Consider the following 26,869-nt stretch of genomic DNA (forward strand, 5'->3'; position numbering starts at 1 on the left):
CTCTGACCAAGTACAGCAATATCTATACACTGACTGTATGTATGACTGTATATATACACTGACAGCATTGTGCACGCCCCACAGCTCTGCTCTGACCAAGTACAGCAATATCTATACACTGACTGTATGTATGACTGTATATATACACTGACAGCATTGTGCACGCCCCACAGCTCTGCTCTGACCAACTACAGCAATATCTATACACTGACTGTATGTATCACTGTATATATACACTGACAGCAGTGTGCACGCCTCACAGCTCTGCTCTGACCAACTACAGCAATATCTATACACTGATGGTATGTATGACTGTATATATACACTGACAGCATTGTGCACGCCCCACAGCTCTGCTCTGACCAAGTACAGCAATATCTATACACTGACTGTATGTATGACTGTATATATACACTGACAGCATTGTGCACGCCCCACAGCTCTGCTCTGACCAACTACAGCAATATCTATACACTGACTGTATGTATGACTGTACATATACACTGACAGCATTGTGCACGCCCCACAGCTCTGCTCTGACCAACTACAGCAATATCTATACACTGATTGTATGTATGACTGTATATATACACTGACAGCAGTGTGCACGCCTCACAGCTCTGCTCTGACCAACTACAGCAATATCTATACACTGATTGTATGTATGACTGTATATATACACTGACAGCATTGTGCACGCCCCACAGCTCTGCTCTGACCAAGTACAGCAATATCTGTACACTGATTGTATGTATGACTGTATATATACACTGACAGCATTGTGCACGCCCCACAGCTCTGCTCTGACCAAGTACAGCAATATCTATACACTGACTGTATGTATGACTGTATATATACACTGACAGCATTGTGCACGCCTCACAGCTCTGCTCTGACCAAGTACAGCAATATCTATACACTGATTGTATGTATCACTGTATATATACACTGACAGCAGTGTGCACGCCCCACAGCTCTGCTCTGACCAAGTACAGCAATATCTGTACACTGACTGTATGTATGACTGTATATATACACTGACAGCAGTGTGCACGCCCCACAGCTCTGCTCTGACCAAGTACAGCAATATCTATACACTGACTATGTATGACTGTATATATACACTGACAGCATTGTGCACGCCCCACAGCTCTGCTCTGACCAAGTACAGCAATATCTGTACACTGATTGTATGTATGACTGTATATATACACTGACAGCATTGTGCACGCCCCACAGCTCTGCTCTGACCAAGTACAGCAATATCTATACACTGACTGTATGTATGACTGTATATATACACTGACAGCATTGTGCACGCCCCACAGCTCTGCTCTGACCAACTACAGCAATATCTATACACTGACTGTATGTATGACTATATATACACTGACAGCATTGTGCATGCCCCACAGCTCTGCTCTGACCAACTACAGCAATATCTGTACACTGACTGTATGTATGACTGTATATATACACTGACAGCAGTGTGCACGCCCCACAGCTCTGCTCTGACCAAGTACAGCAATATCTATACACTGACTGTATGTATGACTGTATATATACACTGACAGCATTGTGCACGCCCCACAGCTCTGCTCTGACCAAGTACAGCAATATCTGTACACTGATTGTATGTATGACTGTATATATACACTGACAGCATTGTGCACGCCCCACAGCTCTGACCAAGTACAGCAATATCTATACACTGACTGTATGTATGACTGTATATATACACTGACAGCATTGTGCACGCCCCACAGCTCTGCTATGACCAACTACAGCAATATCTATACACTGATTGTATGTATGACTGTATATATACACTGACAGCATTGTGCACGCCCCACAGCTCTGCTCTGACCAAGTACAGCAATATCTATACACTGATTGTATGTATCACTGTATATATACACTGACAGCAGTGTGCACGCCCCACAGCTCTGCTCTGACCAAGTACAGCAATATCTGTACACTGACTGTATGTATGACTGTATATATACACTGACAGCAGTGTGCACGCCCCACAGCTCTGCTCTGACCAAGTACAGCAATATCTATACACTGACTATGTATGACTGTATATATACACTGACAGCATTGTGCACGCCCCACAGCTCTGCTCTGACCAAGTACAGCAATATCTGTACACTGATTGTATGTATGACTGTATATATACACTGACAGCATTGTGCACGCCCCACAGCTCTGCTCTGACCAACTACAGCAATATCTGTACACTGACTGTATGTATGACTGTATATATACACTGACAGCAGTGTGCACGCCTCACAGCTCTGCTCTGACCAAGTACAGCAATATCTATACACTGACTGTATGTATGACTGTATATATACACTGACAGAATTGTGCACGCCCCACAGCTCTGCTCTGACCAACTACAGCAATATCTGTACACTGACTGTATGTATGACTGTATATATACACTGACAGCAGTGTGCACGCCTCACAGCTCTGCTCTGACCAAGTACAGCAATATCTATACACTGACTGTATGTATGACTGTATATATACACTGACAGAATTGTGCACGCCCCACAGCTCTGCTCTGACCAAGTACAGCAATATCTGTACACTGATTGTATGTATGACTGTATATATACACTGACAGCAGTGTGCACGCCCCACAGCTCTGCTCTGACCAAGTACAGCAATATCTATACACTGACTGTATGTATGACTGTATATATACACTGACAGCATTGTGCACGCCCCACAGCTCTGCTCTGACCAAGTACAGCAATATCTATACACTGACTATATGTATGACTGTATATATACACTGACAGCAGTGTGCACGCCCCACAGCTCTGCTCTGACCAAGTACAGCAATATCTATACACTGACTGTATGTATGACTGTATATATACACTGACAGCATTGTGCACGCCCCACAGCTCTGCTCTGACCAAGTACAGCAATATCTATACACTGACTGTATGTATGACTGTATATATACACTGACAGCATTGTGCACGCCCCACAGCTCTGCTCTGACCAAGTACAGCAATATCTATACACTGACTGTATGTATGACTGTATATATACACTGACAGCATTGTGCACGCCCCACAGCTCTGCTCTGACCAAGTACAGCAATATCTATACACTGACTGTATGTATGACTGTATATATACACTGACAGCATTGTGCACGCCTCACAGCTCTGCTCTGACCAAGTACAGCATTATCTGTACACTGATTGTATGTATGACTGTATATATACACTGACAGCATTGTGCACGCCCCACAGCTCTGCTCTGACCAAGTACAGCAATATCTGTACACTGATTGTATGTATGACTGTATATATACACTGACAGCATTGTGCACGCCTCACAGCTCTGCTCTGACTATATGTGTGCATGAGTGACTTCATATGTATATATAGCTAAGTATGATGTATGTATGACTGTGTGTGTGTGTGTATACAGTATATATATATATATACAGTATAGTAAAAAGGTAGAGGCGGCACTCCAAGGTACAGTGAAAAAAAACCATGAAGATTTATTCACACATCTGTGTACAAAGTGACGTTTCGGCTCATCAATTAAGCCTTTTTCAAGCCTTTTTGTTTTTTTCACCGAACCTTGAAGTGCTGCCTCTACCTTTTTACTTGTGAATCTTGGGACTTGGTTTGGTCTCTGGCCTGAGCACCCATTTGGATCAAGAATCCTTTCATGGTGCTTCTCCATTTTGAGATTTTTATGTGTATATTCAAATTTTTGCATGTATGACTACACATCTATGACTGTATGTAAGCGTGTGTGACTATTCATATCCTTGACAATGTATATTTAGCTAAGTATGATGTATGTATGACTGTATTTGACAGTGTGTATATGTATATATATATATATATATATATATATATATATATATATACTATTTATATATAATATATAGAGATAGACTTTAATGCAGTACTCTCCCCTGCTGAGGATAGGAGATCCAACCGAAATAGGCATATCCCAGTACGCCCTTATGACCTACTTCTTGAAAAATGGTCCTCGCAGACAGGACTGATAGATGTGTGGCGCTCTGTTCACCCCGGGGAGAGGGAATATAGTCACTACTCGTTTGCTCAGGACTCTTGGTCGAGGGTTGACTATTTTTTTGCCCCTCCTTCCCTTCTTCCCCGGGTGGACAGGGTGGACTTGGAAAACCTAGTCATATCGGACCATGCACTGCTAGTGCTTATAGTGACTGACTCGGCTCCTAGGGGGACAGACTATTTATGGAGGTTTCCGCTGGGTTTATCCCGGGATGAACAATTCCAGGCATTGTTAAAAGGATGGTGGTTAGAGTATGAGTTGGATAATGGTAACCACAGGGACAACCCCCAGCTGTTTTGGGACGCGGCTAAAGCGGTCCTACGGGGTCGTTTTATGGGTTATGTCGCTTCCCTTAAAAAGAAACTGAATGATAGAATATTACTTCTGAGCCGTTCTTTGCGCTCGGCGTACACTAACTTTTTGATGACTCCTTCGTAGGCTTCAAAGACTGAGTGGGCCTTGGCAAAGGAGGAATTTGAGTCCTGGGTGGAACAGAGGGACAGTCTATACAGGTCGCAATTTGAGGCCACTTTATTTCGTTATGGAGGCAAGCCAGGGCGTCTATTGGCTAGATTCACTAAAGGGCGCCTCCCATCATCTAATATCCCCGCACTAAGAGATCACACTAATGTCCTCCACAGGGACCCCAAAAAAATAAATGAGATACTAAGTTCTTACTATCAATCACTTTACTCTGATGGTGGCGCCCGGACCCTCCCCCAGAAGGACTGGTTAGCTGAAGCAGACCTTCCTTCCCTTACGGAGCCTGAGAGACACCTATTGAATGCCCCGGTCCCGGGGGGGGGGGGGGGGGGGGGGGGGGGGAGTTGGACGAGGCCATCAAGAAGTTGGACCCTAATAAAGCCCCGGGACCGGATGGTTTCTCGGGAGGTTTCTTTAAACTTCTTAAACCTAATATTTCCCAACCGTTATTGACTTTATTTAATTCCTACCTTCAGGGAGCGTCCATCCCCCCTTTAGCGAACAACGCCCACATTAAAGTCCTCCCCAAGCCCGGTAAAGACCACCTGACCCCTGATGGCTACCGCCCAATATCACTTATTAATGTTGATCTTAAACTGCTCTCTAAAATTATGGCGGATCGTCTGGCTAAGATTTTGCCGAGACTGATAGATAGCTCCTATGCAGGTGGGCTTTGTCAAGGCTAGATCGGCGGTGACTAATGTGCGAAAGGTACTGGCGGTCTTGGACGAAATACAACTGAGGCCTACTCTACATCCGTCCCCAGTCATGGTGTCTGTCGATGCTGAAAAAGCTTTTGACAATATACGCTGGGGATGGATGTGGAGGGTTTTGCATGCGATGGGTTTTGAGGGCCCCTTTTTATTTTACCTACGGGCACTATACGCTTCACCTAGGGCTAGGATATCTACCCAGGGGTTCCTCTCTCCTTCATTTACTCTATCGCTCTTTGAGATTCTGCGGGGTAAATTACGGATCTCTGTGCCGATAGATCAGGTGCTGGTGATTCTTCATGTGTCCCGGGAGGGTAGTGACCTGGCCCTTCTGATTCACTTGTTCATTTTAGTAACTAAACGATGTCTACTGGCTCATTGGCTGAAACCCTCATTGCCTTCTATTGGGGAGATTTTTCTACGAATGAAGAAATACCTGTTTTTTTATGTCACTGATCTCCGACGCTCTAAAGAAAAATCGTTGAAGGCCTTTTTTAAGAAATGGAAGTCTTTTCTGACTTTCTTCTGTACAGATGACGAAATTAGGAGGGTGATGGAACAGTTTAGAGATACCTCATGGTATCTCACACGCTCTATTTCAGGGACTTTGGGAAGGTTAGAATTATAGACTGTTTGTTGGAGGGTCATTCTTCTGATCCAGGGCTGTCAGGTGCTGGTGAACCCAGACTGCGCTTATCTTTTGCTATCTGATACTGTTATATCATAGGCTTATCCTTTCTTTTCCTTTACTGGATGCCTCACGTATTGGACCGCATAATTACCATTGGGGGGATTGGGTTGCTTTGGGGTTTTCTTGGGGCAAGGGAGGGGGGTTGTTTGGAGTCTTTTCAAATCTTGTTATAATGTTGTGTACGGTTTTGCATCAGATATCTACTTTTGTAATTTTCCCAGGGGATTGTCCTGGTAAATATTCCTTTATACTTGTGAAAATCAATAAAAATATGTAAAAAAAATAAAAAAAAATATATATATATATATATATATATATAGAGAGAGAGAGAGAAATAGATATATACACAAATATCTGCATGTATTAGTACATATCTATTGCTGTATGTACAGTATGTGTGCCTGTGATTCTATCTATGATATGTATATGTATGCATGACTGTATATGGATGTATCTATGATATGTATATGTATGCATGACTGTATATGGATGTATCTATGATATGTATATGTATGCATGACTGTATATGGATGTATCTATGATATGTATATGTATGCATGACTGTATATGGATGTATCTATGATATGTATATGTATGCATGACTGTATATGGATGTATCTATGATATGTATATGTATGCATGACTGTATATGGATGTATCTATGATATGTATATGTATGCATGTTTAAATCACTTAAGTACTTTTGTCCTGGATCTGTAGAATGTGATGTGTTTTTTTTTGTTTTCTCTCAGAAACTTTTTTATGAACCAGTTCTGAAATCTTCTCCCTTTGCACAGAGCGCTCTTACAGTCTGTATTGCAGCACCACTGGTTGTTCCAGTATATGTCTGGTCATCATTTAGAAGGTGTCATCATCTCTACTACTGCCTAAGGGTCTGTTCACATGGCAGAATTTCTGCCGGCGGAATTCTGCCTGAAATGAAAACCACATAAACTTCTAAGGGTTTCTGCACTCCCGTTGGGCACCTCAGAATTCCATCAACAGGAGTGCGGAAACCCATAGAAGTGTATGTGTTTTTCTTTTTTTTTTATTTCAAGCGCATTCCGCTGGTTGAAATTCTGCTTTGTGAATAGACCTTTATCTTCCTCTGTGGAAACCCTGAGGGTATGTTCACATGGTGGAATGTCTGTGTAGAATTCCTCCAGAATATTCCGCACGGTCATTCCACTGCAGCAGAGTCCCATTGATTTCAGGGGAATTTTGCTGCACTGCGCACATAATTTTGTCTCAGCGCCTAGGTTTCTGCTCTTCAGTTCTTTTCATTTACCCCTTTCCTACCCATGGGTCTGGTGAGGGAGTACAAAGTGATTTTTTTGATTGTACCTAAACTAATGCTAAACTGATCAAAATGGACTTCAGAATGAGGACCAAATACTGACCAAAATACTTTTGTGAGCCCAACCTATGTTTGCTGTGTACTGTATTTGTACATGCAAATCACATATGTAGGTTTATATGCTAGGCATATATGGACAGAGCCTATGAAGTTTATAGCATTATGTATACCTCATAATAATAGACACAGGTGACACCTGGATTTGGGTTTTTTATGCTGTTCATTTCTGCATATTCTCTTAAATGGGCACTGTCGCCAACCTTTTTTTTATATGTTGTAGTACTTATGTACTACAACATATATCTAATATAGATCCACTAATCTTTTTTTTAATTAAAATTGTTTATTTTAATTTTGAAAATCGGCCACCAGGGGTCTCCCTCCTAGTGGCCTGCTGCAGGCTGGCTTGACATCACGCTCGCTTGAATTCGGACCGATGCCAGCCGGGCAATCAGTCCTAATTCATTCAGTCTGCGCTCGCTGGCAGCGATCGCTGAGAGCGCATTGGCTCGCTGGCCTCACACGCCTTCCCCGCCTCCCGGCATTTACATGCTGCTGCATCAGCCCTCTGCACTGGGGTATTTCTTGGGGTTTGGGGTTTTCAACACGGGGGTTATGAGAGAGTGGGTTTCAGGGTTCTCAACACGGGGGGGGGGCGTCGGTTTGGGGTTTTCAATACGAGTTGGGGGAGAGTGGGTTTCGGGGTTCTCAACACTGGGGGGGGGGGGGGTGAGCGTGGGTTTGGGGTTTTCAACGCGTGTGTGGGGGGGGGGGAACAGGGTAGCGCCACGGCCATGGCCCTAACTTATTGTTTTCAACACAGGGTGCCTCCAGCTGTTTCACCACTACAACTCCCAACATGCCCTGACAGACAATAGATGACATGGCAAGCTGGGAGTTGTAGTGGTGAAACAGCTGGAGGCACCCTGTATAGATGAACTAAGGGCGCAGGTGTTTTCCCCAGCAGGCATCAGTGACGTCGCGCCTGCTGGGGAAGACTGCCTGGTAAAGGCAGGGAGGGGGTTAGGGATAGATGGGCAAAAGGCAGGGACAGAAAAAAAAAGGATGGTGGGAGCTACTCTTTAAAGGAGATATCTTGTGGAATAAAACTTATCCCTATGCTCAGGATAGTGGATAAGTTTTAGATTGCAGGGGAGTTCGAGCGCTGGGGCCCCCGGCGAACTCCTGTATGGAGCCCTGGCTCTTCCTTGGAGCAGCGGGTCACAACCCCCATCCCCTATATATATATATATATATATATATATATATATATATATATATATATAATCTATGGCAGAGCAGAAGATTGCCGAACCTCCCATAGAGATTTATGAAGGGGGCGTGGCAGACCCCGCCTTGGGGCAGGGGAATTGATACACCACTCCAGGGGAAAGCTGGGGCTCCATACAGGAGATTGTGGGGGGGCTCAGTGATCTTAATCCTATCCCCTAATCCTGTCCAATCACATGAATTTACCACAGGTGACTCCAATCAAGGTGTATATACATCTCTTAGGCTAAGTTTTTTGCCTGTGTTTTTTTGGCCAGAAAAATTTCCACTGCATTTGCCTGCATTTTTGCGTTCTTAAAGGGGTATTCCAGGCCAAAACTTTTTTTTATATATCAACTGGCTCCGGAAAGTTAAACAGATTTGTAAATTACTTCTATTAAAAAATCTTAATCCTTCCATTAGTTATTAGCTTCTGAAGTTGAGTTGTTGTTTTCTGTCTAACTGCTCTCTGATTACTCACGTCCCTGGAGCTGTGCAGTTCCTATGGGGATATTCTCCCATCATGCACACAGTTCCTGGAACGTGACATCATCATTGAGCAGTTAGACAGAAAACTTCAGAAGCTAATAACTATTGGAAGGATTAAGATTTTTTAATAGAAGTCATTTACAAATCTGTTTAACTTTCCAGAGCCAGTTGATATATATATGTAAAAAAAAGTTTTGCCTGGAAGACCCCTTTAAGCTTCTTTCACACTGCAGTTAAGACACGGCAGTGTGACGTCCGTCAGGGGAGCCGGGGAGAATAGTGGGAGAAAAATTACTGCTTGTGCTGTCTTTGTCTCCCGCTACAAAATAACAGCGCCCAAAGGACCCTATTATAGTAAATGGGACATCGGGACCAGTTATTGCCCGTTGTGTTCCGTCCCAAAAAGGCCGTTAAAGGCTGGAAAAAAAAAAAAAAAAGCCTTACGGCAGTGAGAAGCTAGCCTTACTGGTGTTTTTACCTTTTGTGTGGAAATAGCTTTGTTTTCCTGTTTGACAGTTTTTCCTGTTCCTGTGTGCTCTGGTTCTTCCGCAATCTTCCGAAGTACCTTCTGTTTCGGGGCAGACTTGGAGCATGGGCGGAGCTTCATAACGTCACTGCTGCTGCTTCTCTGCTGGGTCCTGCTGCTAGAAAACAGCAGCGGTGATATCACCAAGCTCCGCCCATGCTTCAAGTCGGCCTTAGAACTGAAGGTACAGCAGAAGGTTATGGGAGAACCAGAGCATAAAACGGTGCCAGGGAAGTATGGTTGTCATCAGTGTCACCTGCACTACCTGTCTGTACCAACAGGTTAGTGCAGGTGAAACTGATGACAGATTTTCTTTTAATAAATAATCTGAGATTTTTAGATCATTGGAAGTAAAATGCTTATCTTATAGGCCTGAATCTGAGATGTCTGTTTGAACCATGCAACATTGTCACTTCACCTGAAATAGAAGAATACACCCTGTCATGAGCGCTGCTCTGAAGAGAAAACACAGATACAATGATTGCCAGTACTGGTTCCAGTGGTCTATGTGAGTATTCATTTCATGCTGTGTATTACTTGGGATAGAACATTGATGAAAAATGGTCTGTTGTACTGCTAATTGTCTGTTCTCTACTGTACATCCACTAAGAAGCACTGTCAGGGCTCACATAGGCTAACCTGCAGGGGGCTCAAGTGATCTGCAACGCTGATCTTCTAGATGACTTATAATATAGAACACTGTCACATACATGATATGCCGTCCCTTTATGCAAATCCATAACACTAATTGGTGTCTTTGCAACAATATACATGAAAATGACTATAACATCTGTGCTACCTGAGGCAGAAAATGAGCTGACAGTCCCTTCCACACATTAGGGGACCCTCTGGCAGTTATGATGTTCATTGACAAGTTTTATGATGTAGGGTCCCCATCTTCTAAACCAGTGGTTTTTAACCTGTATAACTTGGGAACCACATTTTCACTTGGTCATTAGGTCGCAACATCCAAAATAGTTTGACAAGCGTGACATCATCAGTTCACGTCTTCTACTACCAGCTAACACCTCTCTCTTAAATTGGCTAAGGCTTCATAACCTTGAAGTACAGGCCAGTGGCCACCAGAGGCAGCTCTTTCATTAGGCCTGTTAGGCAGCCTCTGCCTTTGACCCCCTAGCAAGGCCTTAGGCAGCACCTAACAGACTTAAAGAGTACCTGCCACAAAATAAACTTTTCTAAACTAACTCAGGCTATGTTCCCTAACTACTCCTAACACCTTTCTCACCCTTAAAAAAAATAAAATAAAATTCAGAGCTTTTAAAAGCTGTATATCTTACCATTCTTCTTGCTCACATAGTGCAATCTCCCAGCAGGAGAAAGTGGGCATTTCCCAGCAGGCATGACATCACTGAAGCCTGGGGACCACTTCCGCTCTCACATTATTGCAGCACTGTGATAATTAGAAGACCTCAAGCAGCTTTTAGTCTGTGCAGCTTTCAGTGAGGCTCCTTGGAGCTGTCAATCAAGCTTAGTGCAAAGAAACACTTCCTGAGTTTGGTCTCCTGCCATTACAAGCAGGAGACCAACATCAGAGATTTTGACCAGACGGAATGTATTCTGGCCAAGAAGGGAGACCCCTGGTGGCCAGAATTATACAGCAGAAAAACTAACATAACTTTTTGATGATAATAATAATGATTTATTTGGCAAAAGGAATCAAATATTAAAAATGTTTGACAGTGCCCATTTAATGGAAGAGCTGTCTGACTATGAATCAGCAACAGTTCTTGTGACACAATAAATAATGGTCACAATGTCACTGCTGCTGGCTCATGCTGCTAGTCTGCTCTGTCCCTCTGTATTGCAGAGTACGGCTTATACGAGTGATTGGTTTTACATTAGTTTTCCCCTACAAGCTGCATAACCCAAAATCACATGGCAGAATCAGTGAAATTTACTGTATGCCCATGTGTGAGCTGGACAAGATTTAAGATGGGTTCACAGACAGGATTTTCAGACAGTGTCATTAAATTAAAGGGGTTCTCCGGTGCTTAGACATCTTATCCCCTATCCAAAGGATAGGGGATAAGATGCCTGATCGCGGGAGTCCCGCCGCTGGGGACCCCCGGGATCTTGCACGCGGCACCCCGTTTGTAATCAGTCCCCGGAGCATGTTTGCTCCAGGTCTGATTACCGACGACCACAAGGCCGGCGGCGTGTGACGTCACGCTCCGCCCCTCAATGCAAGCCTACGGGATGCGGCGTGACAGCTATCACGCCCCCTCCCATAGGCTTGCATTGAGGGGCGGAGCGTGACGTCACACGGGGGCGGAGGCGTATGATGTGAGCTCAGCTCCTGAGAGAGAAAAAGAATCCATAAAATCACTGTAAGTCTTCACAAGGTTTTCACACACTGTTGCTGGTATTTTGACCCATTCCTCCATGCAGATCTCCACTAGAGCAGTGATGTTTTGGGGCTGTCGCTAGGAAACACGGACTTTCAACTCCCTCCAAAGGTTTTCTATGGGGTTGAGATCTGGAGACTGGCTAGGCCACTCCAGGACCTTGAAATGCTTCTTACGAAGCCACTCCTTCGTTGCCCGGGCGGTGTGTTTGGGATCATTGTCATGCTGAAAGACCCAGCCACGTTTCATCTTCAATGCCCTTGCTGATGGAAGGAGGTTTTCACTCAAAATCCCACTATACATTGCTCCATTCATTCTTTCCTTTACACGGATCAGTCGTCCTGGTCCCTTAGCAGAAAAACAGCCCCAAAGCATGATGTTTCCACCCCCATGCTTCACAGGAGGTATGGTGTTCTTTGTATGCAACTCAGCATTCTTTCTCCTCCAAACATGATGAGTTGAGTTTTTACCAAAAAGTTTTACTTTGGTTTCATCTGACCATAATACATTCTCCCAATACTCTTCTGGATCATCCAAATGCTCTCTAGCAAACTTCAGACAGACCTGGACATGTATTGGCTTAAGCAGGGGGGCACGTCTGATTTGAGTCCCTGGTGGAATAGTGTGTTACTAATGGTAGCCTTTGTTACTTTGGTCCCAGCTCGCTGCAGGTCATTAACTAGGTCCCCCCGTGTGGTTTTGGGGTTTTTGCTCAGTGTGCTTGTGATCATTTTGACACCACGGGTGAGATCTTGCGTGGAGCCCTAGATCAAGGGAGATTATCAGTGGTCTTGTATGTCTTCCATTTTCTAATAATTACTCCCACAGTTGATTTCTTCACACCAAGCTGCAGATTCAGTCTTCCCAGCCTGATGCAGGTCTACAATTTTGTTTCTGGTGTCCTTCGACAGCTCTTTGGTCTTGGCCATAGGGGAGTTTGGAGTTTGACTGTTTGAGGTTGTGCAAATGAATAAGAAATAAAGTTCTCTCAGCTCACCTCCTCCACGGTCTGCAAGGGACTGCTGGACTACTTTTCTTCATTTACCTACATGTTTGAGGTTGTGGACAGGTGTCTTTTATACTGATAACAAGTTCAAACAGGTGCCATTAATACAGGTAATAAGTGGAGGACAGAGGAGACTCTTAATGGGGTACTCCAGTGATAAACAGATTTGTAAATTACTTCTATTAAAAAATCTTAATCCTTCCTATACTTATTAGCTGCTGAATACTACAGCGGAAATTCTTTTCTTTTTGAAACACAGAGCTGTCTGCTGACATCATGAGCACAGTGCTCTCTGCTGACATCTCTGTCCATTTTAGGAACTGTCCAGAACAGCGTATGTTTACTATGAAGATTTCCTTTTACTCTGGACAGTTCCTAAAATGGACAGAGATGTCAGCAGAGAGCACTGTGCTCATGATGTCAGCAGACAGCTCTGTGTTTCAAACAGAAAAGAATTTCCACTGTAGTATTCAGCAGCTAATAAGTACAGGAAGGATTAAGATTTTTTAATAGAATTAATTTACAAATCTGTTTAACTTTCTGGTACAGTTACCCCTTTAACCTGTTCAGGACGTGGGACATATGCATACGCCCTGCATCCCAAGTCCTTAAGGATGTAGGGCGTATGCATATTTGGAATCATTCAGCAGGCATCCCGGCACATCGCCGAGGGGGGTCCTGAGACCCCCCCATGTCGGCGATCGCAGAAAATCGCATGTCAATTCAGACAATCGATTTTCTGCTATTCCGGGCTGATCGGGTCTCTGGTGACCCGATCACCCGGAAAATAGGGATGATCGGAGTTGTCAGTGACACCCCCGATCATCCTACAGGATAGGAGCGAGGTCGCAGTGCTGCGATCTCCTCCTATCCCCTGCCATTAGTCAGAACTGAGTTCTGACCAATGGCAGCACAGGACAGGGGGTTGCCATGGAAACCCCTGGATGTTGGGCAGAAGGGTAGCCCTCCAAATGTTGCCAAACTACATCTCTCAGCATGCCTAGACTGCCCAGGCATGCTGGGAGTTGTAGTTCTGTAACATCTGTCCCTTCAGATTTAGCAATTTTCATGAAATTTTTGAAAATTGCTGCTCTACTTTGAAGCCCTCTAATTTTTTCAAAAAGTAAAAACATGTTCACTTTATGATGCCAACATAAAGTAGACGTATTGTATTTGTGAAGAAAAATTCAATTTATTTGGAATATCCATTTTCCTTACAAGTAGAGAGCTTCAAAGTTAGAAAAATGCAAAATTTTAAAAATTTTCATGAAATTTGGGGATTTTTCACCAAAAAAGGATGCAAATAACGCCGAAAATTTACCACCAAAATAAAGTAGAATATGTCACGAAAAAACTATCTCAGAATCAGAATATTCGATAAAAGCATTTTAGAGTTATTAATGCGTAAAGTGACGGTGGTCAGAATTGCGAAAAAGGGCTCAGTCCTTAAAGGGGTACTCCGGTGAAAACCTTTTTTCTTTTAAATCAACTGGTGCCAGAAAGTTAAACAGATTTGTAAATTACTTCTATTAAAAAATCTTAATCCTTCCTGTACTTATTAGCTGCTGAATACTACAGAGGAAATTCTTTTCTTTTTGGAATTCTCTCTGATGACATCACGAGCACAGTGCTCTTTGCTGATGTCATTATAATAATAATAACTCTTTATTTATTCCTTGCCCCAGCACTGCAAGGAAGAAGTGCTAACCACTGAGCCACCAAGCTGCCCTTAGAATACATCTGCTATGCATCTGCTATGCATGGTTGCTAAAATGGACAGAGATGTCAGCAGAGAGCACTGTGCTCGTGATGTCATCAGTGTTCCAAAAAGAACGGAATTTCCTCTGTAGCATTCAGCAGCTAATAAGTACTGGAAGGATTAAGATTTTTTAATAGAAGTAATTTACAAATATGTTTAACTTTCTGGCACCAGTTGATTTAAAAGAAAAAAGGTTTTCACCAGAGTACCCCTTTAACCCCTTCATGACCCAGCCCATTTTCACCTTCATGACCTGGGCATTTTTTGAAAATCTGTCCACTGTCACTTTAAACATTAATAACTCTGGGATGCTTTTACTCATCATTCTGATTCCGAGATTGTTTTTTCGTGACATATTCTACTTTATGTTATTGGTAAAATTTCACTGATATTTGTATCCTTTCTTGGTAAAAAATCTAAAAATGTCATGAAAATTTTGAAAATTTAGCATTTTTCTAACTTTGAAAGTCTCTTCTTGAAAGGAAAATGGATATTCCAAATAAATTACATATTGATTCACATATACAATATGTCTACTTTGTGTTTGCATAAAAAAATTGACAAGTTTTTACTTTTGGAAGACACCAGAGGGCTTCAAAGTTCCGCAGCAATTTTCCAATTTTTCTCAAGATTTTCAAAATCTTAATTTTTCAGGGCCCAGTTCAGGTTGGAAGTGGATTTTAAGGGTCTTCATATTAGAAATACCCCATAAATGACCCCATTATAAAAACTGCACCCCCCAAAGTATTCAAAATGACATTCAGTCAGCGTTTTAACCCTTTAGGTGTTTCACAGGAATAGCAGCAAAGTGAAGGAGAAAATTCTAAATCTTCATTTTTTACACTCGCATTTTCTTGTAGACCCAATTTTTGAATTTTTACAAGGGGTAAAAGTAGAGAAATCACCCTAAAATTTGTAACCCAATTTCTCTCGAGTAAGGAAATACCTCATATGCGTATGTCAAGTGTTCGGCGGGCGCAGTAGAGGGCTCAGAAGGGAAGGAGCGACAATGGGATTTTGGAGAGTGAGTTTTTCTGAAAGGGTTTTTGGGGGGCATGTCCCATTTAGGAAGCCCCTATGGTGCCAGAACAGTGGACCCCCCCACATGTGACCCCATTTTGGAAACTACACCCCTCATGGAATTTAATAAAGGGTGCAGTGAGCATTTACACCCCACTGGCGTTTGACAGATATTTGAAACAGTGGACTGTGCAAATGAAAAATTTTATTTTTCATTTTCACAGACCACTGTTCCAAAAATCTGTCATACGCCAGTGGGGTGTAAATTCTCACTGCACCCCTTATTACATTCCGTGAGGGGTGTAGTTTTCAAAATGGGGTCACATATGGATATTTTTTGTTTTGCGTTTGTCAGAACTGCTGTAACAATCAGCCACCCCTGTGCAAATCACCTCAAATGTACATGGTGCACTCTCCCTTCTGGGCCTTGTTGTGCGCCCCCAGAGCACTTTGCGCCCACATATGGGGTATCTCCGTAGTCGGGAGAAATTGCATTACAAATTTATAGGGTCTTTTTTCCCTTTTACCTCTTGTGAAAATGAAAAGTATAGGGCAACACCAGCATGTCAGTGTAAAAAATTAATTTTTTTACACTAACATGCTGGTGTAGACCCCAACTTCACCTTTTCATAAGGGGTTAAAGAAGGAAAAGCCCCCCCAAAATTTGTAAGGCAATTTCTCCCGAGTACGGCGATACCCCATATGTGTACCAAAACTGTTGCCCTGAAATACGACAGCGCTCCAAAGTGAGAGAGCGCCATGCGCATTTGAGGCCTGAATTAGGGATTTGCATAGGGGTGGACATAGGGGTATTCTATGCCAATGATTCCCAAACAGGGTGCCTCCAGCTGTTGCAAGACTCCCAGAATGCCTGGACAGTCAATGGCTGTCCGGCAATACTGGGAGTTATTATTTTGCAACATCTGGAGGCTCCGTTTTGGAAACAGTAGCGTACCAGACGTTTTTCATTTTTTTGGGGAGGGGGGGCTGTGTAGGGATATGTGTATAAGTAGTGTTTTTTACTTTTTATTTTAGGTTAGTGTCAGTGTAGTGTAGTGTTTTTAGGGTACAGTCACATGGGCAGAGGTTCACAGCAAGTTGGCCCTGGAAGTTTGAGCTGCAGCGCAAAATTTGCGCCATCTCAAACTTGCAGCACTCACTGTAAACCTCCTCCCATGTGAGTGTACCCTGTACATTCACATTGGGGGGAGGGGGCAAACATCCAGCTGTTGCAAACTCCGAGCATGCCCTTTGGCTGTCCGAGCATGCTGGGAGTTGTAATTTTGCAACAGCTGGAGGAACACTGGTTTGGAAACACTAAGTTAAGTAATAAACTTTCAAGTGTTTTGCAACCAAACTTAGTGTTTCCAAACCAGTGTGCCTCCATCTGTTGCAAAACTACAACTCCCAGCATGCATGATCTGTCAGTGCATGCTGGAAGTTATAGTTTTGCAACAATTGCAACAGCTGGAGGCACTGAGGTAGGAAACGGACAATGTTTCCCAACTAGTGTGCCTCCAGTTGTTGCAAAACTACAACTCCCAGCATGCCCAGACTGCCCAGGCATCCTGGAAGTTGTAGTTTGGCAATATCTGAAGGATCATATGTTGCCAAACTACAACTTCCAGCATGCTTGGGCAGTCTGGGCATGCTGGGAGTTGTAGTTTTGCAACATCTGGAGGTCCACAGTTTGGAGACCACTGTATAATGGTCTCCAATCTGTGCTCTTCCAGATGTTAGAGAACTACAACTCCCAGCATGCCTGGACAGACTGAGCATGCTGAGATTTGTAGTTTTGCAACATCTGGAAGAGCACAGATTGGAGACCATTATACAGTGGTCTCCAAACTGAGGACCTCCAGATGTTGCAAAACTACAACTCCCAGCATGCCCAGAAAGCCAAAGGCTGTCTGGGCATGCTGGGAGTTGCAGTTTTGAAACTCCCAGAGGCAGCAGTGAGATCGCTTTACGGCGATCTCACTGCTGCCAATGAAGATGCCGCACTGCTGCCGGAAACTCACCTCCGGGACGCAGCGCCGCCGGGACCGCCTGGAGGACGCCGCTCGCCGCCGGGACCGCTCGGGACACCGCTCGGACGGGTAAGTGACGCCGGGGGACGGGTCAGGGACACTTAGCAGAGCGGTGTGTGTCCCGATCCCCGTGATCCGGACTCACACACCGCGCTGCTAAGTATTTTCATAGCGAAACACTGCTATCAGCTAGTCAGATTTGACCAGCTGATAGCAGCGATCGCTGGGGGGGGTGGGGGATGAAACCCCCCGTGGTCGCACGGTAAGATGGCTGGCTATCAGTGATAGCCACCATCTTACCGGGCGCTGCGGGGTGCCGCGAGTAGCGGCAAAAATGTTCATGACGTACCTGTATGTCATGGGTCGGGAAGACCTTGCCACCCATGACGTACAGGTATGTCATAGGTCGGGAAGGGTTAAGGTGAAAAAGGGCTGCGTTCTTAAGGGGTTAAAGAAGAAGTTACAGGTATGTGAGGGCCAGAAATCTTGCTTGTTTGTAGGTGACCAAATACTTATTTTCCACCATAATTTGCAAATAAATTCTGTAAAAATCAGACAATGTGATTTTATGGATTTTTTTCTCATGATGTCTCTCATAGTTGAGGTATACCTATGATGAAAATTACTGACCTCTCTCATCTTTATAAGTGGGAGAACTTCCAAAATGGTAGAAAAGTGGTCTTCTGTTCACTCCCAAGTGAAGCTACGTTTTGCAACCTCACGCTGCCGTTTTCAGGCAAAGAATGATACACATAAGTGGATATTTATGGCCACGCAGGACCAGCCCATTAATTAAGATAATTGTATAATACAAAAAACAAAGTACATAATAAAGACAACAGTGTATAATATAAGGAATGCCGTTATATACATCAATAGACCTGTGAAACTTACCTAAATTCAGATCGTGGCAATTTAATATAATTTGTGTACAGTGAAGGGACACAATGATATGCAGGTGTACCCCTTAAACGTATAAAGAAGTGGGCGGTGGGATGGTATCATGCAGAAAATTACTCAGAGACTAGTTCTTTCTACTCCATTTACTATACACAGTGTCAGTATTCACCTTATTTCCTGGGTTAGTAGCATTTTCCTCCGGTGCCAGGATGTCTTGAGAGATGACCTTGTGTGGAACGATCCTTCACTGGGAGATTGCCCCAGCCGGCGGCGGCTTCTACCAGCTGATTCCGTTCCGTAGTGAAATTGCAGAGACCTACGGCTGTTTGTGACGTCACTACAGTTGACCCAAAAAAAAAAAAAAAAAGGATGATAACTGGAGGGTCTGCCGTTCTGTCTGTGAGTGTGAAGTCTGTTCCACTTGCCCACTTCTGAAAAAGAAATAAATAATAATAATAATATATACAAACACAAAGTTACTTTATTGGTCCAGGCAGGCTGACTCTGAGGAGTTGCTGTCCTCTGCACCCATCTAGCTCTAGGGCTTCTTTCACCGCCTGCCACTCCGACATGCAGCTCCTCTGCATTCAGGCCCACTGAGATAGTTGGCTGCCACTGCGGGATCGACAACACTGGCTCTATCCACTTCTATGCACTTCAAGACAATATTATAGCAGTATGAGTAGTGTCAGCTTCACATTGCTAATGCTGATCTCATAGTAGTGTTGGATAGATGCTGCACCACATTATATGGGTTATACTGGATTCATGTGTAGCGACTTGTCCATAGAAACTTATTTGGAGATACCTTTAAAGGGGTTATCTAGGGAACAAACTTTTTATATATATATATATATCAACTCGCTTCTGAAAGTTAACAGATTTGTAAATTACTTCTGTTAAAAAATCTTAATCCTATCAGTACTTATGAGCTGCTGAAGTTTAGTTGTTCTTTTCTGTCTAAGTGCTCTCTGATGACACGTGTCTCGGGAACGGAGTAGAGTAGAAGCAAATCCCCATAGCAAACCTCTTCTACTCTGTGCAGTTACCGAGACAAGCAGAGATGTCAGCAGAAAGCACTGTTACCAGACAGAAAACAACAACTCAACTTCAGCAGCTGATAATTATTGGAAGGATTAAGATTTTTAAATAGAAGTAATTTACAAATCTGTTTAACTTTCTGGAGCCAATTAATATATATACAGTATATAAAAAAATTTTTTTTTCCTGGAATACCCCTTCTAAAAGAACAATGATGACATTGCTCCAAGAGATAGTTTGAAGGTAATATTTATAATGTCGTTCACACTTCAGGACTTCGTGGTCCAGTTGTAAACTAGTGCTTATGACTTTCTAACACGTGGCTGAACCGATGTTCTTTCTAGACAGTAAAGTTATTGTCAACATGGCCACAAATTAGATCAAATAAGTTGCTGAACCAATTTATTTTTAATGGTTGTAGCATGTAGAAAGTCAGTGAAGCATCCAATACAACCCTTCCTGTTATCAATTGTTGTCTATAGAGATTGAATAGGTGTATGACTAGTTTTCTGCATGTCTTTGCTATGAATGTGGCAGTAAAGGCTGAATCCACTTATTATACTAGTGTCCACGTCCATGCTTTTGGTACTATAGGATGTGAAAGCTCATAAAGAAATCATAAAGCTATATGAAGGTAAGTAAGGCTGCCCTGTCATGATGCAGCTGATCTATATTGACCATATACAGTTTGCCGAATTTTCCGTGCTGCACTTACCCTACCGATATCAAAAGGGACCAAGTTGGTATGTCCCCACCACAATTGTCGTAAACGCTGTGAGGTTAAAGGGGTACTCCGGTGGAAAACATAATTTTTTTTCAGAAAGTTAAACAGATTTGTAAATGACTTCTATTAAAACATCTTTACCCTTCCAGTACTTTTTAGCAGCGGTGTGCTACAGAGGAAATTCTTTTCTTTTTGAATTTCCTTTTTGTCTTGTCCACAGTGCTCTCTGCTGACACCTGATGCCCATATCAGGAACCGTGCAGAGCAGGAGAAAATCCCCTTAGCAAACCTATGCTGCTCTGGACTGTTCCTGACATGGACAGGGGTGTCAGCAGAGAGCCCTGTGGACAATACAAAAAAAAAATTCAAAAAGAAAAGAATTTCCTCTGTAGCCTACAGCTGCTAAAAAGTACTGGAAGGGTAAAGATTTTTTAATAGAAGTAATTTACAAATCTGTTTAACTTTCTGGCATCAGTTCATTTAAAAAATAAATAAATAAAGTTTTCCACCGGAATACCCCTTTTTATGCTGCTTGACTGTAGCCTCAGTTGCTAACTAAATTATGTGCAATAATATACCTTGTCCACTAGATGGCAATGGTATTCCTGAGAATGCTATATTTTTATTAGAACCAGAGCAACCTTTTCACTTAAAAACAGGGAGGTGTTCTTATACTGAGGGCATTTCCTCTTTCAACGGTTTTCTATCTGTACTTGTTCATATGTATGTTTAATATTAGCTGTGTACAGGATGTTTCCGCTAGGCTCTAAAATGTATCCATAGACCTTTATCACCCCAGGAAAGCAAGTAGAAGTCATTTCGGCTTTCATTTGGGTGGGTTCAATTTTTTTGTACATGTACAGACATGCACATGTCTCTGTGTAAAGAAGCCCTTTCACTGAAAGTGTTAACCTGGGTCCTGTTAGCCACTGAAAGGACATACATTTCAATGCAGTCCAGTTAGCCACTAGTGTCCTTATTAGCTGGTTATCTGTTCCATTCCCACCATTGACCGCATGACTGGAGCTCAGACCTACAGAAAGTTGTGTGCAGCAGCAGTCACTTTCTCTGTTCTTTTCAATGAAAATGAAATCCATGCTCTATGGGGATTGAATAGAAATGCAGTGTACATTGTGTGGCTGGTTAACAGGCTTCAGGATAAAACTTTTGGTGAGGGTGCTTCCTAAACAGTGGGATATCACTGCCCTGTCCCCTTTGTGTACCCAAATTGTTCACCTCTTATATTGGTTTAGACGTGTTCTTAGCATTGTGGTGAATCCCACCATTTCTCTCCAATCCTATTTTGTGTAGAAGCCATTCTCCTGTGATATCAAATCCAATAGTGCAGAGGAATAAAGAGCCGGCAACTCACCAAATCTTTGTGACTTCTTTATTAGTCAGTCATATTCATATCTTAACAGGGGGGAGACATGCAGGGGGTATGTAGATGAACGGAGGCTACGGCTACCATTTCACACTAGTTGTGCTTCATCGGGCCTCTCCAGAGGAGAGGCCCGATGAAGCACAACTAGTGTGAAACGGTAGCCGTAGCCTCCGTTCATCTACATACCCCCTGTTAAGATGTGAATACGACTGACTGATGAAGAAGTCATGAAGATTTGGTGAGTTGCCGTCTCTTTATTCCTCTGCACTATTGGATTTGATATGACGAACTGTTAAGGCAGAGCACCACTATACTTTATATACATCTGGCAACAATATAGCACACATCACTTGAAATAATCCACTAGTGGCAGTGCCGAACAGTACCTATCTTTGTTTGGTTTGGACTTATGTCCTATGCTTGCAGGTAACTTTTCTAACTGTTCTTCTGAGTCTCCAGATGTAACATAAAGTCATCCATCTTTTCAATGTTCTGAATGGGATATAAGTACAAATCCTTGTAATAACTATTGATCTTAATATAAAGACTCCTTCAATGTGTTGTCTTGTTCGCTGCTGTTGGTGGTGTACTAGTTTTATACTTTCTCATCATTCTCCCCTGTCTGTAATGGAAATGTGCTCTCCATGCATGGCCTTCCAGCTGAGCCTGAGATAGACTTATGTTTATACCCAGCAGTCAGTCTGTATAAAGAGCTGAAGGAATTATTTGTAATAAAAAATAAAAAAAAAAGACCTAAAGGAAATCATTTTGACAATTTTCTGACTTTTTTGACAGGGTAAGCGGAGGTGGAATCCCACATGTTGTATATAAGTCACTTACTGTCAAGAAACACTCTGTAGAATATCATAGCTCCTGTGGTGTTCCTTGTTATACAGCTAACACTCCTAAGAAAATCACTGCGCCAAAGAATTGCAAAGTTTTTCATTTAGAAGCTTTTTCTAAAAGAACATACCAAGTGGCATGCAATAGACAGCCTTATGAGTGCCTTGAAAATCTTATTACCCAAGGGTGGTCCGCAACTTTGGTGTTATACAAGACTCCTAGGCCGACACTTGAACCTTTAAATTGGCAATTTTTAAACCCTTCTCTAGACCTGATTGTACAAAATCAAAATTTTAGGAATATCTGGGACAGAATTTGCTGAAAAAGGTTGGTTAAGAAAATTCAAAAAAGTTTTTCCAAACTCTGAAATATATCTTATTAGTTATTTCCTTTCTGCTGACTTGTAAGGTGGTTATCACAGCATCTGAGATACCTTTGCGCCTGAGGCTCATCCTTTCAAATGCCATGCCTTCAAGTGGAGACTTCTCACATGTGGATGAGACACTGGACCCTGGGTTAGAAGGTCCGGCAGTTCTGGAAGAACCCAGGGATTCGATAGAGATAGCTCTCTGAGAGCCAAAGACCAAAATTTCCGTACTTGTCTGTTGTTTCTTGTGGCAAATAGATCTATCTCGGGCCACCCCCAAAGATCGCATATTTTTTTGAAAATTTTCAGGTTTAACTTCCATTCGCCTTGATGTAGCTGCTGGTGACTTAGGTAGTCTGCTTTTGAATTTAGGGTTCCCTTTAAATGCAAGGCAGTTAAAGACTGTAGATTTTGCTCTGCAAAACAAAAAATTCTCTCTACAATTTGCAAAAGTGATTTGCTTCTTGTAGTCCCTTGTCGGTTTATGACCGATACTGTAGTTGTATTGTCTGAGAAAATGTTTGTTTTCTTGGTGTAGGTGATGTTTTGCTCTTCATAGAGAATGGTAGACTGACAGAAGTTCTTTTGCATTTGAGGAAAGGGAAGACTCTTGAGGATCCCAGCGACCCTGAAAACTTTGGTATCCGGTATGAGCCCCCCATCCCCAAGGACTTGCGTCTGTGGTGAGAACTTTTGAACTTTCCAGGACCCAATCCAGTCCTATGCTTAAAATGCTTTCCCTTGTTTCACGAGACAGGGGAAACATTATATCCCGGCTTTCTATTGTCTCATGCCAACAACTGAATACATTTTTCTGAAGGACCCTTTTTTGGAATTCTGCCCAGGGCAACTCTTGGATTGCTGCCATGAATAGACCCAACAACAACATTCCCCTTCCTTATGGAGATTGAGTGACAAAACAGAACTTCCCTCACTGTGTTTTGTATTTTTTGGTGTGGAAAAAAGGCTTTTGTTGCTAGGACTCTAGGATTACACCTAGAAAGACTTTCTTTATGTCCGGAACCAGGGATGATTTCCCCCAATTAACAATTCAACCTAACTTTTTTAAGATGGCTATAGTGTGATCTAAAAATTATTTGACCTGTTTTTCCGACTGCCCTGCAAAAAGGAAATAGTCTAAGTATGGAACGAATAAGCCTACCCCTTTTCGGATGTGTGCTGCCATTTTGGATATTATTTTGGTAAAAACCCTGGGGGCTACGGCTATCCCAAAAGGCAAGCCCCTGAACTGGAGGTGAGTCAATCCTACTTCTAAATTTATGGCTGTGCTTAAGTATTTTTGATGATCTGGATGTATGGGGACATGTAGGCATGCATCTTTTAGGTCTATGGAGACCATGAAGCAGTCTTTTGTTAACAGATTTATTGTTGATTTTATTGTCTCCATTTTGAACTTTTTGTATACAAGGTATTGATTTAGAGGTTTTAAGTTTATAATTGTATGGTAGTATTGTTGGGCTTTTTTTTAACCAAAAAAAAGGGTTGAATAAAAACCCAACCCTACTTCTTCCTGAGGTACGGGAACAAGAACCTGCTTTTCTCTTTTTGAAGTGTCACTAACCCTGAGGGTCCCGAGTGACTTGAAGTCACTCTTAGGCGAGTCGGACGGAGACTGAGAAACTATAGGCGGAGACCTTCCTTTAAGGTATTTAACACCCAGGAGTTGTTTGATATTTTTTCCCATTTCACCTCAAAGTTTCTCAGCCTGCCCCTTGACCCAGACTGTCATTGCTGACTAGATTTTTTTGAACTGGTGGAGGCTTGATTGAAGATATACCCTTATTTTTTTGGCGGGAAAATGCCACCTCTGAGAATCCTCTGACCTACGCCCTTTCCACCTAGATCTCCTAATGGGGGAGTAACATCTGGATTTGTAAGAGGAAAAAATTTCTTCCTGTCCCTGGCCTTTTCTAAGATGTCAGCTAACACAGGCCCGAACAACAACTTTCCCTCACAGGGTAGAGCACAAAGTTTGTTTTTTGAATTAATATCACCAGGCCAGGTTTTTAGCCACAAGGCCCTGCTGGCCGAGTTAGACAGGGCGGCAGTTCTGGCAGAGAACCTAAGAGTATCCGAAGATTCATATGCCAGAAATGCCATCATTTTTTTTATTAGAGGAATAGAATTCAGCAACTCTTCATGAGGGACCTGATTCTGAATGTCTGAAGATAACTGATCCAGCCAAAGAATCAAAGACCTGGCAACCCAAGAAGCCGCACACATTAGTTTTGAAGGTGGCTGTGGCAGCCTCCCAGGTTCCACGCAAAAAAGGAATGTACCCTTTATCAGGATTTTCCCATTCCTTTTTAACCTCCCTGGCGGTATGATTATGTCTGGAAATTTGTACCAAAAGTGGTACATTTTTTTCAATGAAACATCTCCCCCCCCGTCACATTCCCCCTCCCTTGTCACATTCCCCCCCCCCTCCCTTGTCACATTCCCCCCCCCCCTCCATGTCACATTCCCCCCCCCTCCATGTCACATTCCCCTCCCCCCTGTCACATCCCCCCTTTGTCACATTCCCCCTCCATGTCACATTCCCCCCCCCCCCTTGTCACATCCCCCCCTCCCCCCCTTAGTCACATTCTTCCCCCCCCTTTGTCACATTTCCCCCTGTCACATTCATCCCCCCTTGTCACCTTTTCTTGTTCGGCAGCAACACTCGCTAGGTTTGCCGGGCAGATTTCAAACCTAGTGTATTTGCTGCAGAACAAGTCCTTTCCCCTTCAGCCAATAACTGGCTTGACAAGTGACACCACTGCAGCCCGTGATTGGCTCAAAAGGGAAAGGTCCTACAAGGTGAATAATGAAGAGAGGAAGGACCGGACCGCACGGAGGGGAACGGCATCTGCAGGGACCGGCCGGGACTAGGTGAGCAGAAGGTTTTGTATTTTCCTCCCGGTGGCCTTTTACACTTAGCTCAGTGTTTTTCTACCTGGGTGCCTCCAGCTGTTGTGAAACTACTACTCCCAGCATGCCCGGACAGGCTTTGGCTGCTTGGGCATGCTGAGAGTTGTAGTTTTGCAACAGCTGGAGGCCCCCTGGTAGGGAAACACTGACTTTTAGTATTTTGTCTTTACCTGCTCGGGCCGACCCCCGCCACGGGAGCCGACCCGAACAAATAATAGCATACATCCCATTGATCTCATCTGACCCTCAGCTACAAGACACTATGCATGCAGGTTTTCGGTGTGTGGCCAAACGTGCTCCCACACTCGTCCAGACTATTTCACCATCACTTTTTTCCTCCCACAATACAATCTCACCTACCTGGTTGAGAACTGTAGGTATTTACAGATGCGGGCACACCCGTTGCATCTGCTGCAACATTTTGTCCCCCACGTCTGTCATCACGTCATACGCGACAGGAGAAATATACAATATTAGACAATATATCAACTGTAATATCAAATACGTGGTGTATCTCCTGTCGTGTGTGACGTGCAAAGTACAGTATGTGGGGTGCACTACTAATAGTCTCAAAACTCGTATCAGAAAACATTTATCATATATACCTCACTTTAATTCCAGGAGTGTCTCATCCGTATCATTACACTGCGCTCAGCATCACAATGGAGATTTTTCCTCTATTAGTTTATCTGCCATTGAAAACGTTTTTTTACCTAAACGCGGCGGTAACCACAGACAAAAATTGCTGAAGCGTGAGGTGTACTGGATCATCAAATTGGGGACCAGGGCGCCTCAGGGCTTAAACAAAAGACAAGATGTTATCTTATATTATTAAATATTTTTCATTGGAAATTTTTGTTGCAGTTTTTTGTAGTTTTTTGTATTCAT

General features: G+C 43.1%; 1 protein-coding gene across 3 annotated transcripts in view; it reads left to right on the plus strand.

Annotated features, from left to right (window-relative positions):
- The window catches only part of UBAC2 (UBA domain containing 2), a 205,626-nt gene that overhangs the window by 25,644 nt on the left and 153,113 nt on the right, over positions 1–26,869 (plus strand). For all 3 annotated transcript variants that reach the window (XM_056555658.1, XM_056555657.1, XM_056555656.1), the window contains exon 2: positions 9,981–10,118. In XM_056555658.1, the coding sequence (XP_056411633.1) occupies positions 10,088–10,118 (31 nt within the window). In that variant the 5' untranslated portion in view covers positions 9,981–10,087. The remainder of the gene's footprint in view (positions 1–9,980; positions 10,119–26,869) is intronic.

This window comes from Hyla sarda, chromosome 2, assembly GCF_029499605.1.
Source record: "Hyla sarda isolate aHylSar1 chromosome 2, aHylSar1.hap1, whole genome shotgun sequence".
NCBI classification, from domain to species: domain Eukaryota; kingdom Metazoa; phylum Chordata; class Amphibia; order Anura; family Hylidae; genus Hyla; species Hyla sarda.